This window comes from Crinia signifera, chromosome 9 (assembly GCF_055691185.1).
Source record: "Crinia signifera chromosome 9, ASM5569118v1, whole genome shotgun sequence".
Lineage (NCBI taxonomy): Eukaryota > Metazoa > Chordata > Amphibia > Anura > Myobatrachidae > Crinia > Crinia signifera.
The window spans coordinates 131895559-131913559 of record NC_139225.1 but is presented as its reverse complement, the minus strand read 5'-3'; the positions used below and the strand labels follow the sequence as shown (position 1 = coordinate 131913559).

Sequence of the window (18001 nt, the reverse complement as noted above, 5' to 3'; positions counted from 1 at the left end):
ATCCGGACGTGTGAATGAAAGTGCAGATAGTGCTGTGCAAATATAGGGTTAGGGTTAGGTATATTTGTACAGCACTATCTGCACTTTCATTCACACGTCCTGATGAAAAGGCCGACAGGCCTTGGAACGTTTCAAGATTTTGCTTTGGGTCCCACAAAGTTCTAGTTACTTTCTTGGATATATTTACTGTGTGTATATCTATATATATCTATAATTTATTTATATTCTTTATTTTGAAAAAATAATAACATCATCTGATTAAAAAATAAGCATTTATTTGACAGTTTGCGCTTTTCTATCAGCAAAGTGTACAGAAATATATATTTCATTTCAGATACAAAAAAATATGTATATACATTTGTAACAAACAAGTAACTAGAACATCCCGACATGGGTGTATCTATCTGTAACGTAGATATGTCACTTTGTCCCAAAGAGGTTTCTTCACACAAAGATATACAGGTATGAGATGGCTATCCGGACGTATCCGGAATGTTCCATAATACAGAGTGGAATAATGCTGCATTGTAGTGATTTTGTCATATACTGTACAAAACACAAGATCAACTTAGGGGTAGATTCCCTAAAAATGGAAAAGAAGATGAGTTACCGATAGCAACCAATAGGATTCAAGCTATAGATTTTGTAAACTGTTGGCTAAAATCTGATTGGTTGCTATGGGCAACAGCATCACTTTTACTTTAGAAGTGTTAGGAAATTACTGTGAGGAGCTCTAATAAAATAATTTTATGTAGAATTTAACAATTTATGGAAAGACCCCTTATTTGGTAGTCAGTCATGTCCGCTAATAGATCTCATACCTGTATTGTCTTGAAAGTATTAATATTTGATCCAATTTCAGTTAGATAATTGAATGGATATAAGATCCTGAGGGGTAGTTGTATGAAGCAGTGATAAGGGAGGAGCCAGAGAAGAAGTGTCCCAAGGCAACCAATCAGCTGCTCTGTATAATTTTATATTATGCAAATTATAGCTGTTACTTCAGTGCTGATTGGTTGCCATGCTCCACTTCTCCTCTGGCTCACTTCTCCTCCCTTATCACTGCATCATATCTACCCCTTAGTGTGGAATGTGATACAGAATTCTGTCAGCTATACAATGCACTGGCAGCGAAGCTGTTGCCTTCACACAACACAAGCTGCCATTTTGTAGGAGGAACCAATATCTATACTGACTAATGGGAGCTTGTGACATCACATTGTCTGCACTCTCATGTGTAACGGGACAGTACAAAATGGCTGCCTCCGGAGTACCCTCCTGAGACAAACAGTACCATTGCTAAGTTCATTGTATTCTGCCCATGCTCAGTATTGATATACTGAGGAACGTGATCCCAGGGTGCTGGGGATCTCTGTACCAGTCTATACAGTGTGACAGCTGTGACGTACCGTATTTATATACAGCTTGTTGTACAATAGGCTATGCTGTGAGGCTGATGTGGCATTCCCTTTACAGTAACGACATTAGCCCTCTTGTGTCACTGCTACATACTGGGGGTGGGGAAGGCATTGTCTGTATAGTGATTGTACCTGTAGGCAGTGCAGTCCTGGCTGTGATGATCAAATGGAGATAAAATGGGGACAAGCGATAAGAAATACTGTATACAAAGGTGGGCGCATGGCAGTGTCACCTAGCTGGTTTACATGCACTTCAAATAAAATATGTAATAATTACAAAATGGAGATATACTGGATTCGGTCATCGCCCATTGCAGGGCGATATAGATAGAAGGGCGTAATGATACATAGTTTTATATTCCCTAAACTGCATCCGTCTGGCTTTGTCACATAAGTTACTCTTACTAAGTAGGTAGGTATTTAAAACATGTGCGGAACCCACAATCTGTTCTGTTTGAAAGTGGGCGTCAATAACTGGCGCCTGCTTGCCCTGCAGTGTCGTGCTTGCGTGTGATCATCCCTGAATTGTATCCGCCTTCCCTAGTGAACACGCCACAAGATACATGAAACTGAAAATGCTGGCGCAAGTTCTACGGCAAACTTTACACAGTGCGCATATATAAGCAGTGCGTCCAACTCTGAAGCACCCCAATAGTAACAGAGTATGTCCCACCTGTCACTGACTATAGGAAATAAATAAAAGTAGTTGCACATTCTAATTCCCTAAATGCAGCAGAATATTATTATTTATTATTTATTATTATTATTATTATGACAAACGTGAATATACATTAGTGCAATGCAATTCTCTGTGCAGCTACACCAAAGAGTAGGTAGGGTACAAGCTGTAAAGTGCTACTCGCATATCTACACAACAGGACGAGCTCAGAATAAATGGTTACTAATTAAATAATTAATAAATGCACAGATTCTTTCTGTGAATTCTGAGATAACGAGGGTTATTTACTAACGCTGCATGTGAGAGCTTATCTGCACTGTCACCATAGTCACATGGGATGCTAGAGCTGAAAGACTAATTCAGACCGGATGGCACGGCTGTAAATCCGCAGGCTGGGCAATTATCAATAGTCTGCGCACACAGGCGTCCCATATTAGGCCTGCGCATGGCCATCTTGCGATAAAATCCTGCTACTTTTTTCAAATCGCTGGCCGCTAACAAATTGATTGACAGGAAGCTGGCCTTGTTGGGTGGTAACGGTCTGTTTTCTGGGAGAGTCAGGGAAAATGCAGGCATGCCCCGGCATTTGAGGGGATAGTGTGTGACATCAGGTCCGGCCTTGATCAGGCTGATTCTATCGCAGCCGCCGAGTAAGTCCTGTGCTACGGACAGACAGCTCACTCTGGGAAAATAATTTGAATGTGAGCTGCTTGCAAATGTATTTGCAGCTATTCCCCTATCCACAGTGGCGTAAGTTCGTCCCAGTTGCCCGGAGACCAGATATATATTGGTCCCCCCCCAATGCTCAATCAGTAAGACAGGTCATGGGTTCCAATGCAATATGATGTTAGGAGGGGGAGTCAGCCACAGAAGCGATATCAACTGCTTTCAATTAACTGATTCAAACATGCAGCGGAGGAGAGGTGCCCCTTGGGAGCAGGAGCCCGGTGGCAGATGTCTCCATTGCCTCCCAGACTCACGCCTCTGCCGATCCAGCTAAAGCCATGCGAAGAAATTTGCAGGCTTGCACAAGGCGGGATTTCACTCTGGCGGGGCTGCATACACCTGATCGCAGGGCTCCAAAAATTAGGACAGTAGAGAGCCTAGCTGGGCCCAGGTACTATTCAGGTAATTAGAAACCCTGCTCTCTGCACCACTGCCTGTGCGAGACTTGTATATATGACCATTGTTAGTAAAAAGCTATCAGCAACTAAACACATTTAGCTTAGTAACATTCTAGCAATTAGCCCAGGTATAGAATCTGCAAATTCTGATATTCCTTATCCAAGAAGTTCTGAATGCCAGGTAAGAAAAAGAGGAGGAATATAAGATCATTATTACTGTACTGCTTTTCAAGGATAATATGCACATAAATATATGTGAGGAGCACAGCTATATTATGTCATCAATACATGAATGCCAGGGACAATGGGGAGAAAGACGGATATATGTAGCGAGATGCAGATCCAAAATTCAACATGCATAAGGTTAACATTGACAAAAATTTTAACATGGATTAGGTCGACTCTGACAAAGGGTCAATACAAGCAAAGATCAACGTGGTAATTGAGCGACACACGAAAATGTCTATATGAGTTTTTCACTATTTTTTTTCATCATCCTCACGTGTAGACATTGACCTTTTCATGTGTCCAACTTTTTCACGTCAACCTTTTGCTTGCGTCGAACTTGTGCGCATCGACCTAGCCTTATGTTAGACGAGGTTCTCTCCTGTGCACGGATCAGTATTCTTATAAATGTATCACTATACAATAACTAGCGCACAGTTTTAAGGACAATTTGGTCATTTTAACAGTAGCCGTTTAAAAAAAATAACTTTAGACCTTTGTGATTGTGGAGTTATTGACCCCATACGTCTGACATGGTTGGGAAAATTCACAGATTCCCCCGACACCAGGCTACATGAAACAGCTCTGTTCCCTGTGAGCAGAATTGGTGTGCTATGCAAAGTGCTCAAATATAAAACATGGCAGCCAATCACTTCATACAGTAGTTCAAGCATACATTGTTATATCCCTTATTATCCTGACACTTGGAGCCGTGTGACTAACACAAGAGAGCAAGTGGAGCAGTAAGAAGAAGAATATATAGCAGTGAGATGTTCTCCAAAGCCGTGTTTCACAACATTCATCAAATAGACAGAGCTGGATAAATTCTTCCAAAGACTCAATTAGAAATATAGTCCGCACTGGCATGAGCATTTCTTCATGCAAAATGTAGGACCAATAGCATATGAAACCATGGAACTTTTCTACACAGCATGGAAATGACCCTTACGAACAACCAGTGGCAAGATGAGAGTGGTAGAACCATTTGTCAAACCAAGGTCTTTGTTGGGTACTGGTAAAGTAGTATGACGACTCCATCACCGTCCAGTAACCATTCAATGCATTATAGCAATGTTCTGAGTCTGTCTGTGCTCCCATAAAATGCACATTCATACAGTAGTTTATTGTACCATGATATAAATGGCTTGTCGCGGCATTGCTGTCATGGCATCTCATATTCCCATAGCACACTGGGATTCTGTAGCTCTTATTTAGCACAGATGGTCAATTCAGTACACTGGAACTATTCAGTACTGGAACAGGAGACTCCTTGTAAAGTCGGAAGACCAGTGATACATTTTGCTACGTGAATGCCTTTATATGGAAGGGGAATGTTTGCTGAGTTGGTTAAGAGGCGAATACGAAAGCTAAAAGAAGACCAGAACTCTGAGGAAACTATGGTAGAAACACAATGTTGAGACTCTAACAAAAACTTCCCACGTTATCTGGCAACTGTTCATTATCTGGATCCTAAGCCAGCTGATAGCTCTTCCAATGTCCCATCTTCTAAAGCTGAGCTATAGCGTAGATTCTCCATGGAGAGCCTCGTGTTCTCCCGTCTTGGGCACATAACGTATCGAATGGTGCTCTCAGGCTGGTGAACTTCTGCAGGGATAGAACTGGCCTTTGAGAAAATGTCCTCAACCAAATCCTTGACATCCAAGCCACCCACAGCTCCAAGTTCACCATCATCAATGAAGGAGGTGGAGTGGGCTTCTTCCATATTTACATAGAGAATTTCTTCGGGGTCTTTTGCTGGAGGTAAATTCTTGAGAATTTTCTCCAGTTCTCCATAGAGTGTTTCAAAAGATGGCCGTTCCTTGGAATTCAAATGCCAACAACTGGACATTAGCTCATACCTAGCAAGAGAAAATAAATCATTGATCACATTAGATGCCATTTTCTACACTAATTGTTTAGGCCAATTGACATTTTTGGGGGGCATCTGCTCCTACAAATATGCATGTTGGTAATAGCTAAAAAATTATTCACCTATTATAGTGTTTGTCCACCACTTTCTCTGTGTAGGATCATACTTACCTACCCAACTGGAATGGCCGGGAGGCACCCAAAAATGGAGTCCCCCTCCCAGCCTCCCCTGAAAGATGGGCAAGCATCCTTCATGCCCCCACATGTACATGGACGCGGAAGGTGCGGGGCTAAAATGACACATCAGGTAATTTTAGCCCCACCCCCTCCCTGTACACCCACGAATCGTTGGATTTTTCTGCAATTGGGCGGGGCTTGATCATGTAGGGCTCCATCCCTGCCCCTTAATGGCAGCTGAAAGTCTCCTCTCTGGGCTTCTCCAAGACAGGAGACATTTAATGTCAGCAAGTATGTATATAAATGATCCTTACAGGCCAGTACTTACACAAATGCTGACATAATACAGGTAGCAATATGTTATTGCAATATTTAATTCATACTTTGGGGGATGAACAGGTGTCTATAAACTACTGTACTGAGAAACGTAAATCAGTGGTAGACAACCTGAAATGTTTCAAGTACCACATGGGCCCCTATTAGTCTGAGTAACAAGTTAAAAGAAAACTTTATAATAAAGAGAGACATCAGTCTATAATGACATATAAGCAGGCATTATACACCAGTGCTATAGCAATCACATCAATAAGGAGCTTGGGGCTTCAGGTGAAGACTTGCCCTAGGGCTGACTATTGCTTGTCGCTGCACTGCCAGGCGTCTCATGCTGAGTGGCGTACAGACAACCAGTAAATGAGGGCACATCTCTACATTCTACATGCCCTTTCTATGTAGCAACACTGCCCCTAGTGCTTCATTTCTGTATTACAAATACTGATGGAATAGAACTCACAGTCCATCCAGACAATCTGGTGGTTGCTTCAGACGATTCCCTTGTCTCAGATAATCATAAATTTCACTGTTCTCCACCCCAGGATAAGGCGTTTGGCCCCTTGTAGCGATCTCCCACATGGTGACTCCAAAGGACCACTGAAAATAAGAAAGGGAGAACAGTCACCTTACAGCTACCAAAACATCGTATGTAGACTCAACACCAGAACGCTCATGATCGTGAGACGATCGTACGATGGTTGCACGATCTGTTGGAGCATGCGATCCCATCACGACCTGTACCCAGTTGAAGGGATCGTTTTCAAATCCTGAATGCAGCAGGTAACGAAAAGCGGGGAGGCGCATCGGATCGGATATAAAAACATGGCCAATTTACATACAATCAGTTAAGATTGTATTGAAATTGGGGGAATTGAGGCCAAATCGTTCAGGTGTGTACCCAGTATTATACTGTTCTGATGAATATTACACAGCATTTCCATTCCAGTTACATATCTAATAGTGAAGCTGATGCTGCTTTCAGACCGCAAAACTGGCTTTGACCCTGTATTTAGAAACGTTTCCAAAAACGGGTCTACCAGGTAAAACCCGCCACACCGCATCACACAGGGTCAAAGCCAGTCTTCAGCACGCCCCCCCGCCAGTCTTCAGCTCGTCCCCCCGCCGCCCCCCTTGCCAGTCTTCAGCTCGGAGGTGGGGGGGTGTTTTCTTGACACATTGCGGGGGGGGGGGTTGGTAATCAGGGGATGTTAACCCACGCGCGGGGGGCGGCTCCAGTGCTGTGAATATTTAATGAGCACTCATTAAATATTCACTGCGCTGAATTTAGGACCCAGCTCATTGGCTGGGTCCTAAATACCGTTTCAGACCCGGTTTTGATGGCAAAATACCGCGTCTGAAACGGGTAGGACCCTCCATTTTAACCATTTTACAAAAACGGTAAAGTGGTCCTGCACCTTTCAGACCGCACAGATTACCATTTTAAAATGGATAAAAATCGTCAAAATACCGGTTTTTAAGTGCGGTCTGAAAGGGGCATGAGTGACCCTGGTGTTGGCTGACCAATCCCACATGTACCAACATTGGGCAGCTTGTGGCTCACAGACCAGTGTACTGGAGGGGAATGCTTGATGTTTAAGTTTTCAAGCAGCAGAGACACCTGATACTTTCTCATACAGGGGTAGATGTATGAAGCAGTGATATGGGATGAGAAGTGATAAAGTGCCTGGTACTTTATCATCGGCCAATCAGCTCCTGACTGTTAAGTTACAGGCCAGTTAAGAGCTGATCGGCCGGTGATAACGTACCAGGCACTTTATCACTTCTCCTCAGGGGTGAATTTAGGGGTCAGGCCGCCCCTAGGCACAACATTTTTCTGCCGCCCCTCCCCCTATTTTAATGTAATCATATATGTATACACATTGTTATTTATATAATTTCATTAAAATTTAACTGTAGCCCACCTTAATATTTTTTAAGCACTCTGGACTGCTCACTGTACGGAGGAACCGGAGGGAGGCACTTATTAGTACAGTGATTCGCACAGTGTCTCCGTCAGTCTCTCTCACACTGTGACTGACTGAGTGCAGGGAGGATCTGCGCGCCGATCAGCTCAGCTGCTGGATACACAGCAGCCAATAGACTGTGTGTGTGTGTAGAGTAGCCAATGGGCGGGGGCTGGCAGCAGTGAGCCTGAGCTATTTCTGGATGCGCAGGGGGACCGTCGGACCCAGCCAATAAGCGGTGATGTAATGTGCATGGCAGAGTGGGTGGGCAGTGGCGGGTGACGAGCAACGCTGCCGCCGACATATGATCATTCATGTCTGCAGCGGCGGCACTCGTCACTCGCCGCTGCCCACCCGCTCTGCCATGCTGCTATTTAACAGAATGTCAGCCTGCCTGCCGCCCTTAATTGGTGCCGCCCTGAGGCTGGTGCCTCACGGGCCTAGGCACATATCCGGCCCTGCTTCTCCTCCCTTATCACTGCTTCATGCATCTACCCCCACAGTCTCCCAACATGAGACTGACCCATCTCCTACTCACCACATCACTCTTGGTGGTATAGACACGGTCAGCCAGGCTCTCTATTGCAATCCACTTGACTGGCATTTTGGCAATCCGACCTTGACGATAATAATCTCCATTGTAGATCTTCTTGGACAGACCGAAATCTGCCACACAGACATTCATGTTTTCATTTAGCCTGGATGGAGGCAAAGAGAGTGGATAAGAACCATGAATGAAGAAGCTTAGGTCCACCACACTGAAGAGTCAATAAACACAGAAGTAAATAAGCTCCACATGGATGAGGTTGCGGCAGATGAGCGGAGATGATGAGATCAAAGTAGCGAAGAACAGTAAAAACATTGTGAGGGAAGACCGGAGCTGGGAATGTAACAGACCATTACCCCAGGAAGAAAACCACAAACCCCACCCTCAGGGAACTCACATGCAATTCCTGGCAGCCAGGTCCCTGTGGATAAAGTTCTTGCTGCTTAGATACGCCATACCGCTTGATATATCCGTCATAAACTTCACCAGCGTCTGTGTTGGCAGGTACTGTGAAAGGTAATTAATGCAGGGTCAACAAGAGGAACCAAGCACACATGCTACAAAGTCCTTTAACTATTCCTATAACTTTTCTTTACACTACTGGGATAAGGAGGGTTCCTTTAAGAGTGTCCCCCAGCCTATAAAGGGCCACTGAATGCATTTACTTTAACTCTCTAATGTGATTGCCAGATTAATATGACCACTGGCCGCAAGTCTAATGTGATAGCTGGTCTGATATGATCACTGTTGTAGCCAGTCCAGTGTAACATCAATCTAATGATCTGATCAAATCTGTTTCAGCTACATATAGTTTTAAAAGACTAAACATAATTTGTCATTGTTTTACATCAGTTCTGTCTATATGACAGAAAATATTGTCATCAAGTGGATAATCACGTCATCAGCCAGTCATTCTCTATGCTCCATGAACTTCTTATTGTACAATTTTATATCAGACTCTGGGCATGATTCAGATGTAGTTGTAGTGAGCATCGTTGATCTATTAATGCAGCCAGGGCAGAAGAGAGCCTGCCTGGGCACAGGTACATCCCAGGGGGTGTGGCCTAAGTGCAGGAGGCGTGGCCATGCACCCTTTGAATAAAAACTGGAAAAAAAGTACTTTAAAAGGAACCTTCCGGGCCACACTGCAGCCCAGCACACAGCAGCATGTGTTTGGTTGAGAGAGACTGGTGCAGCTGATGCTTCCAGGCTGGGGGCCCCACTGGGCCCTTCCATAAGAACTGGAATTGAGTAATAAGTACCCCCCCCCCCCCCGCCTCTCGGCACCACTGAATACAGCAGGGGGCATCTGGTATAAGTAGAAGCTTACAGCATGCATTAGTAATCCACTGCTGTGGTGTAGGATGCAGCTGCAGATCACCGGCAATGCCCACTCTCCACTCCCCCATTGCTGCAGCTATAGTGCAACCAATAATGCAGGACCCATGTATATACTGTATATATTAATGTTGGTGATTTATTGTGCTCCTTGTAGTAGATAGCTTTGCATTTATCCACTGCCCCCTGTACAACAAGAATAGCTGAAAGCGAACACCCAGGATAGCTTAAAGCACTATACTACGTTACATAAGGGGCTACTATATTACTTTAAAATACACCAGAACTCTCCTTTTATATAGATATAGTTTATATGAAGTTACAGGTATATTAGCATATGTTGTGCATTATAGAAGGGATTCTGCGTTACGTACCAGGGGGGCGTCTCCCAGACGAGAATACAAGAGGAAGCTGTGCAGGTCCCCGTGCTTCATAAAGGGTAAGATGACCACAGGAGATGGGTATCCCTCGTTCTCTGTATTCTGCAGACACACCCCTAGATGGCGGAGAGAGCGACAGTCTTGTGAGATGAACAGGAAACGGCTGTTATTTTAATTGTGTCTTTATTTCCATTTATCACACACAGACCCACTTGATTCACCAGTAGCAAAGCATCTCTCAGCTATGTGAGCCTCAGCCTTGTGTGTGGCACTGGAAGCTACAGAGGACCAGGAAGTTGGCTTCTAGGAATAATCTAAGGCTTATAATGAGGCTTTCCAGGCACCCTGCAGTGTAACACCCTGTAGCAGGGTCCCATCTTGGTACCGATCATTATACCCCCTCAGCCTTCCATCCTAGGGGGCAGCACTGGTCGCATACACTTTATTATGTCCCTGGGACTTTCTACATTTTGGTTGGGGAGAGATATTTATACCATAGTTGCCTCCCCTCCTGCATTCTGCAGGAGACTCCCTGAAATAGCAGCAATCTCCCTCTCTCCCTCATTAGTCTAGCAATCTCCCTCATGTCACCTAGCCCACATTACACTGTTACATTATAGTTACCTCCCCTCCTGCATTCTGCAGGAGACTCCCTGAAATAGCAGCAATCTCCCTCTCTCCCTCATTTGTCTAGCAATCTCCCTCATGTCACCTAGCCCACATTACACTGTTACATTATAGTTACCTCCCCTCCTGCGTTCTGCAGGAGACTCCCTGAAATAGCAGCAATCTCCCTCTCTCCCTCATTAGTCTAGCAACCTCCCTCATGTCACCTAGCTCACATTACACTGTTACATTTTTGGGGAAAAAAGAATTAGAGACAGATACATTTACATTGAGTCATCAGCACCATTTCCCAGCACTTTACCAAGTACAGTAGGTCTTACTAACTGCTCTGGGGCTCATCTACATTTGTATATATGTCATTTTACAAGATTCCTCTCAGATGTAGCAGTACACAGCCACGCTTCTAGGTGCCACGTTCACAATCTCTTTTCACAATCTCGCCATATATGGAACTAGCCACGCCCTTTGGGAGGAGCATGATACGCCCCCTCAATGGGGCGCTCTGCAAAATTATACTACCAACTATGATCTCCCTGAAACTAGTTTTCAAAAGTAGACAAGTATGATTTATACCCACTGGACCGCCTTACTTGTCAGGGTATCTTTGCCCTGATGCATCAACCATATTACCATTAAGTAATCCCTCAATTAATATTATCACTGGTGTCTCTGTCCCAATCTCTGTATAACGTTCACACATCCTAGCCCAGCCCTTTTTTGAGTAGATTGTAAGCTCTGTCAGAAGCAGACCATTCCGTACCAGTTGTTTACACATCTGCATTTACTTTGTCTAGACAAAAGAAAGTAAACGGCGCTTATAGACTATAACTCAAGTTCAAAAGTTTATATCATTTTTTATTTTTTTTTAAGCAAAATAAATTTAATACACAATACCACCGGCCGGTAGAACAATATCACAAACTGTGTACACAGAATTCCTTAAAAAAACATATAGATTCTTAAAAATTCTGAACCATTTAACTGTAACCTGCAGGGTTAAAATATATTGGCTAATATATAGCTTTTAAGCTAATTGCTTAAAAAATAAAAAATTATATAAACTTTTGAACTTGAGTTATAGTCCATAAGCGCCGTTTACTTTCTTTTGTCTAAGTGTTTGTTCATTCTAAGGGTTGAGTATCCCTTATAAACGGCAGCTGGGACTATAATTAGTGCCCTGCGCTTGGTTATAAAAAAATTGATTCATTTACTTTGTCTACCTGATAGGTCCCTGGTTTATATATGATCTACTCTTCCTACTGCCAAAGCTGAGTGGACAGGTCAATCCTTATAAACATAATAATTATCTCTTGGAGAGGACCTGTAAATGTAAAGCCCTGTACACACACTTCGATTTGCTTTAGATTAGATGTTAGATTCGATTTTCTATTAGATCTGGCATTAGATGTTCAATTTGGCATTAGATCTGTACTTTTGCATTAGATATCGATTTCGATATCGAATTCAATTTACATTCATGGTACATTGTACACATTCGATTTACTGGATCGAATTCGATATTTCCTTGGCTGCACAGTGTATTTTTCTTTTCGATTTTGAGAAAACGGGAGAGCGCATTGAATACACATCGAAAGTGTCCTAAAAGTCATTTGATGCTTCTATAAGCAAAATCGAATCGAAAACGGAAAAATCGAAGCTTAAGATGTGTGGTTCGGTTCTACAGAAACCTAATCCACCTAAATATTGGGGGTCCAAGCCTGAGCCAAAACCCGGTCCGGATCTCCCAAGGAACCAAGAGCCTAATTCAGACCTGATCGCAGGGCAAATTTGTTCTCAAAATGGGCAAATGTGCAGTGCAGGTGGGGCAGATGTAACATGTGCAGAGATACAGTATTTAGATTTGGGTGAGTTTTTTTGTTTCTCTGCAGGGTAAATACTGGTTACTTTTTTTAAACTGCAATTTAGATTTCAGTTTAAACACCCCCCACCCAAATCTAACTCTCTCTACACATGTTACATCTGCCCACCTGCAGTGTAGCATGGTTTTGCTAATTTTTAGAACAAATTTCCCCTAAGATCAGGTCTGAAAAAAGCCAAAGTGCCAAGTTCAGGTCTTCCTGCGGTTGGGAGTTTCAGCACCTTCTAGAAGATAATATATTGTATCTGATTGGTTGCCGATAGCAACATCCTATCTGAAATGGAACTCCCATCTTAGAAAATGTTCCCTATTGAGTTAACTTTGTGTTGCCAGGGAAAGGGCATGACCTAAGGTTCTTGTTAGTGATGATTTGCTGTGTGTGGACTAACTTTATCGACATTATGTAAAGCTGCCTTATTACTTCTAAAAAAAAAAGTTGTATTTCTTACTTTGCTAGAAGGGTAAATGTTCTGTACCAAGTTACGCAGCATGTAGACACATCCAGACATAAATTGAAAAACACTTTGGTAATGCAGACCCGCCCAAAATCAGATGGTCGCAAGTGCAGAAAAATATTTTGTTAGAATCTAGAGATCTGTCTTCAGGAATGATAAATTGTAGAAGAGGAGGAGGGAGGAGAAAGCTTATCCAAACGCAGATGTTGGCTTACTAGGAGATGTTGTACAGTATATTACTTCTGCCACTAGGTGGCAGTAAAGGACAGGACAGTATACTATAAACCACTGCTGCTCAACCTCAACCCACAAGTTTCCCTAAAAGGTTATTTTTGAGGATTTCTGTCAGTGGAAGCAGGTGGGATAATTACTGACCCAGCAACATAGATTAACTCACCTATACGTGCACAGAACATTACCTATTGGTGGTGCTTGAGGACTGCGCTAAACAATCTTTTAAATCTGAACTGTTCTGTCCAGCTCTGTAACCCACAGGGCCCTCCAATTACTATTTTAGGCGTTTTCAACTTTCACTGATTGTTTCAAACTTTGCAGCTTTGTTGCCAGATTTCTGATACTAATTACCTTTTAACCGTTTAAAAGCAGCCAGGTCTTATGGCGGGGATAATCTCTTTAGGTGTGTACACACGGTGCAATTTGCTCGCTGATTGATTTTGGATGGTATGGTTCCACAAAGAAGGTGTGTGACCACACAAAACCCACATTTCAAATAATGCCAGAGTACTGTAATTCCGTCTTATTCACATTACACCGCACATAGCGGGCACACATTAAGCCCACCACAACCACCACAGCTTTATTTCCCTACCCTTACCTAAATCTGCCTGGCAGCTCATCCTGTCTTGACTCTCGCGTGGTTCCACCCCCTGAGGTCTGTCTTGCTCCGCCCCTGAGGTCTGTCTAGATCCGCCCCTGAGGTCTGTCTAGCTCGCCTTAAGGCCCTGATCACTGGTGCTATTACAGGAGGTGGGAGGGAGCTTCATGCTACCGCTGCCTGTCAGACAGTGTGTGACAGGCGCAGCAGCCGGCAGCAGCAACGACCATCTGCGGGGATGCAGAACAGGAAGAGCTCGGCGCCTCCCTGCCTTGCATCCTCTGCTGAGTGGGTAGCACCGGCCCTGCATAGACCTATAGATGCGGCCAGGGATTATGTTTGAGGACCTCATTACTCACCAATGAGACGCATGACATTTGGATGATCAAATTCTTTCATGCAGACGGCCTCACTCAGAAAGTCTTCCATCTCCGTGCGGGTGCAGATAGCGACTGGGAGGGGCAGGACAAACACAGTCAAAATATAAAAATAATACATATAACATGTAAAACCCCTCCCACTGCCAGGTGCCACAGATCTATAGGCAGTAGAGATCTATGCAGCGAACTATGATGTGCAGGGTCTGTCCCTCCCATTTGCAGGGTGACCCAGTCAGAGGGAATCTATATAGTCTGTCTATAGTATATGTAGTCTGTCCCTCCCACTGCAGGGTGACCCAGTCAGAGGAAGCTATATATGTCTGTAGTATATGTAGTCTGTCCCGCCTACTGCAGGGTGACCCAGTCAGAGGGAAGCTATATAATCTGTCTGTAGTATATGTAGTCTGTCCCACCCACTGCAGGGTGACCCAGTCAGAGGGAAGCTATGATATATGTAGTCTGTCACTCCCACTGCAGTGTGGGTAATAGATAGTCACTTACTCTTCATGGTCTTTACAGCCACCTTCAGGATGTAGTCATCTTGATTTAATTGCCCCTCCATGACAGAGCCAAACTCTCCTGAGAATTCAAAAACATGATCAGGTTAGTTTGTCTCACATTATCTATATCCCATAACCGAACCCCAGCCGTCCTATGTAGTAATCTACACATACAGCCCCATGGGCGGATTTAGGGGGGTGGGGCACCTAGGCACGCCCCCCCTGTCGTTTAGTATTTTTTTTTCAATTACTCTTTAAAACGCTCCAGCGGGCCATGAGGGGGCTAGGGCAGGGAGCAGTAGCAGCCGGTTGCTGCCAAGGACCAATATGCCGAAGCCGGATCCTACCGCTGGGTGCCTCAGATTACTCCCAGTTTCGGCGCTGTGCCGGTGACATCATAACACCGACACCGCCCGCCCATGCGTCTGAAGTGTGGGAGGAGCCGCCAGGCGGGGATACAAGGCAGGGTATCGTCTACATCCCCTTCAGTTTTGACAATTTTACCATCATGCGATGGGTCCACATATATCTGGAGGGGGAATATAAATCTCTGGCGAGCGAAGCGAGCCACCGTACCTGAAGCATGCGAGCTCAGCGAGCCCACGAGGGTAAAAGGGCAGCTAAAATAAAACAAAATTACCTACACCTACGTCAATTACAGATAAAATACAAAACGTTGTGAGTGCATCTAACAACTTCCACCCTCATTGAACGTCACATCCTGTAATCAAAACTGAAGGGGATCTAGTCTCTACCATCTCTGACCGCTAGCTAATTGACCAACAAAATATACCAACGGTATATCAGGCGCCAAATATAAATTAAAATGAATAAATAAATAATGCCTAACAATCAGTATACCACAGCAGTAATTAGTTGAAGTGCTGCTACCAATAAACTTGAACCAACACAAACAAATTAAAGTAAAAAGAGAGAGCGCACTTAATAAATCTATGTATATTTTTAATTAATATAAAGACACACTTTAAGACAATTAATTTAAAAAGAGAACAATATAGCATAATAAGATAAAGATAAAAAATCCAACTTAATATCTCAACTTAATAAAGTTCATCCCAAAGTCAGATATAAATATACTGTCCCCCCTGTCATTATTTTCTGGATCCGCCCTGTACAGTACCCTCTACTTACCCATCTCATAAGCATGATCTCACTAAGGGGGAGATGTACTAAGACTTGGATGTAGTGGAAAGAGTACCAGCCAATAACGTCAATGTTACAGGCTGTGTTTGAAAAATGACTGTTGCTCAAAGGTTGGTACTTTATTTCTCTCCACCTTATAATTCTCCGAAGCTAATTACATTGTCCCCTAAGAGAGATCTGCTCCGTTGTGTAACACTGTATGTGTTCAGATAGCAGATGCCAGAGAAGCACATCCTATGGGACAAGCCCCTCGCTGGGTGGATTTGTTCCTGATTCCGGATTATACAACACATCTTTTTGGAAGTAGAACTTGGGCAGAGAGGTCATACACGGGCCCCAATACTGGAAGTAGGCCATGGCCCCACCTCATTAAGTCAACTATGAAGATGTCATGGGGGAAGGTTGATTGGCTGTGACATCTATGTGGTCAACCCTCAGCTCTCTTAAGGGGCCTACACCCAGGGAGACTGCTGAGTGTTCTGAGCAATGTTTGAATGCTCAGCAAGATAGCTCAGAAGTAGCTCAACGATGTGCATGGTGAGCGATTTGTCAGGGCCACTGTTGTCCGGTGAGAACCGTGGCCCTGACCGGTGATGTAACATGCTAGATATTACTCACCGGGCAATAGCACATAATTCGTCATAATTCATTTGTTTTGAACATGTATAATACAAATTATATTTATATAGCACTTTTCTCTCAATAGGACTCAAAGTGCATTACAATTGTATTTACAGCTCAATATACAAAACAAGCTTAACAGTAGATGTCAGTGAAATGCTTGAGTAAATAGGAACGTCTTTAGTCTATTTTTAAAGGATTCTACAGTGGGGGCTTCTCGCACTGTGCTAGGAAGAGAGTTCCATAGAGTTGTAGCAACAAAGTTGAAAGCTCGACCCCCAGATGAATTCTGAGTACGGTTAGTAGTCCTTCTTCAGTGGATCATAGTAATCGAGTAGGACAGTAAGGAATCAGAAGCTGCTGCAGGTACCTTGGGCCTTGGTCATGTAGGGCCTTGAAAGTGAGTAAGGCAATCTTGAAAACGATTCGCCATTTTACAGGTAGCCAGTGAAGGGCGTAGAGAATGGGAGTTATGTGGCTGGAGCCGGGCTGGTGAGTTAATAGTCTGGCAGCTGCATTTTGTACCATCTGCAAGCGGTGAAATTCTTTTGCTGGAAGACCCAGGTAGAGAACATTGCAGTAGTCTAGTCGTGAAGATATAAATGCATGTATGACTTTAGGCAGGTCTTCTGAGGGAATTAAGTGCTTGATTCTGGCTATGTGTCTTAGATGAAAGAATGAGGATTTGATTGTGGCTGACACCTGATGTTTAAGTATCAGGCCATTATCCAGGACAACACCAAGATTCCGCACATGATCAGAGTTTTTTAGTGCTGTGCCCCCCAGCGTAAGATCTGTCAGTTGGCTATGCTGCCGTCTTGTCCTGTGATTTATCATCAGGACTTCTGTTTTATCTGGGTTCAGTCTCAGCCAACTGGCATATATGATTGAATGCCCTGAAATCACCCCGTGTGTAGGCCCCACTAGAAACCTGTGCTTGGATAATTGGTTCCATGCCTAATTACCCTCTCAGCAGCAATGCTTTTGTAGTCCATAAATACTGATACCCTTACAAGTATATAGTCATTTGTCTGGTTATTCTACTGCCAGCTTCAGAGTATGTTGCTACAATGTATCCACAGTTTATATACAGTATATAAACTACACACACACACACACACACACAGTTTATATATTTAAATATATAAACTTTTCCTGAAATTAAGATATATCAGATTTATCTTCATTGCTACACATATATTTGCTGCGTTCTTCCCCAGCCGCTGTGCTAATGAGCTGCCCTACAGGAAGAGCTGAGGAAGAGCTGGCTAGTGATCAGTCTCCCAGGAGAGAGTAAGAGGAAGCCATTAGACCAAGCACTGTTTTCCGATAGATTTTCCAGACGGTGTAGGATAAGACAGGGAACGGAAGTGGGGCATGGAAGACTCGTGTTACTCTGACCGTTCCCACACACTGCAGAGCAGACAGTGGGAACTGCTCTCATTAATTGTGAGGTTTGAAAATAGAGAGATCAACCTCAGCATAAATC

General features: G+C 43.7%; 1 protein-coding gene across 1 annotated transcript in view; it reads right to left on the bottom strand.

Annotated features, from left to right (window-relative positions):
* Positions 1–255: 255 nt before the first annotated feature.
* AXL (AXL receptor tyrosine kinase) overlaps positions 256–18001 on the bottom strand; it is an 86173-nt gene continuing 68427 nt past the window's right edge. The window contains exons 14-20 of the mRNA XM_083159827.1: positions 14729–14806; positions 14207–14299; positions 10046–10167; positions 8731–8840; positions 8325–8484; positions 6283–6419; positions 256–5305 (exon numbers count right to left, since the gene is read on the bottom strand). Coding sequence (XP_083015953.1) covers positions 4906–5305; positions 6283–6419; positions 8325–8484; positions 8731–8840; positions 10046–10167; positions 14207–14299; positions 14729–14806 — 1100 coding nt within the window. The 3' untranslated portion in view covers positions 256–4905. The remainder of the gene's footprint in view (positions 5306–6282; positions 6420–8324; positions 8485–8730; positions 8841–10045; positions 10168–14206; positions 14300–14728; positions 14807–18001) is intronic.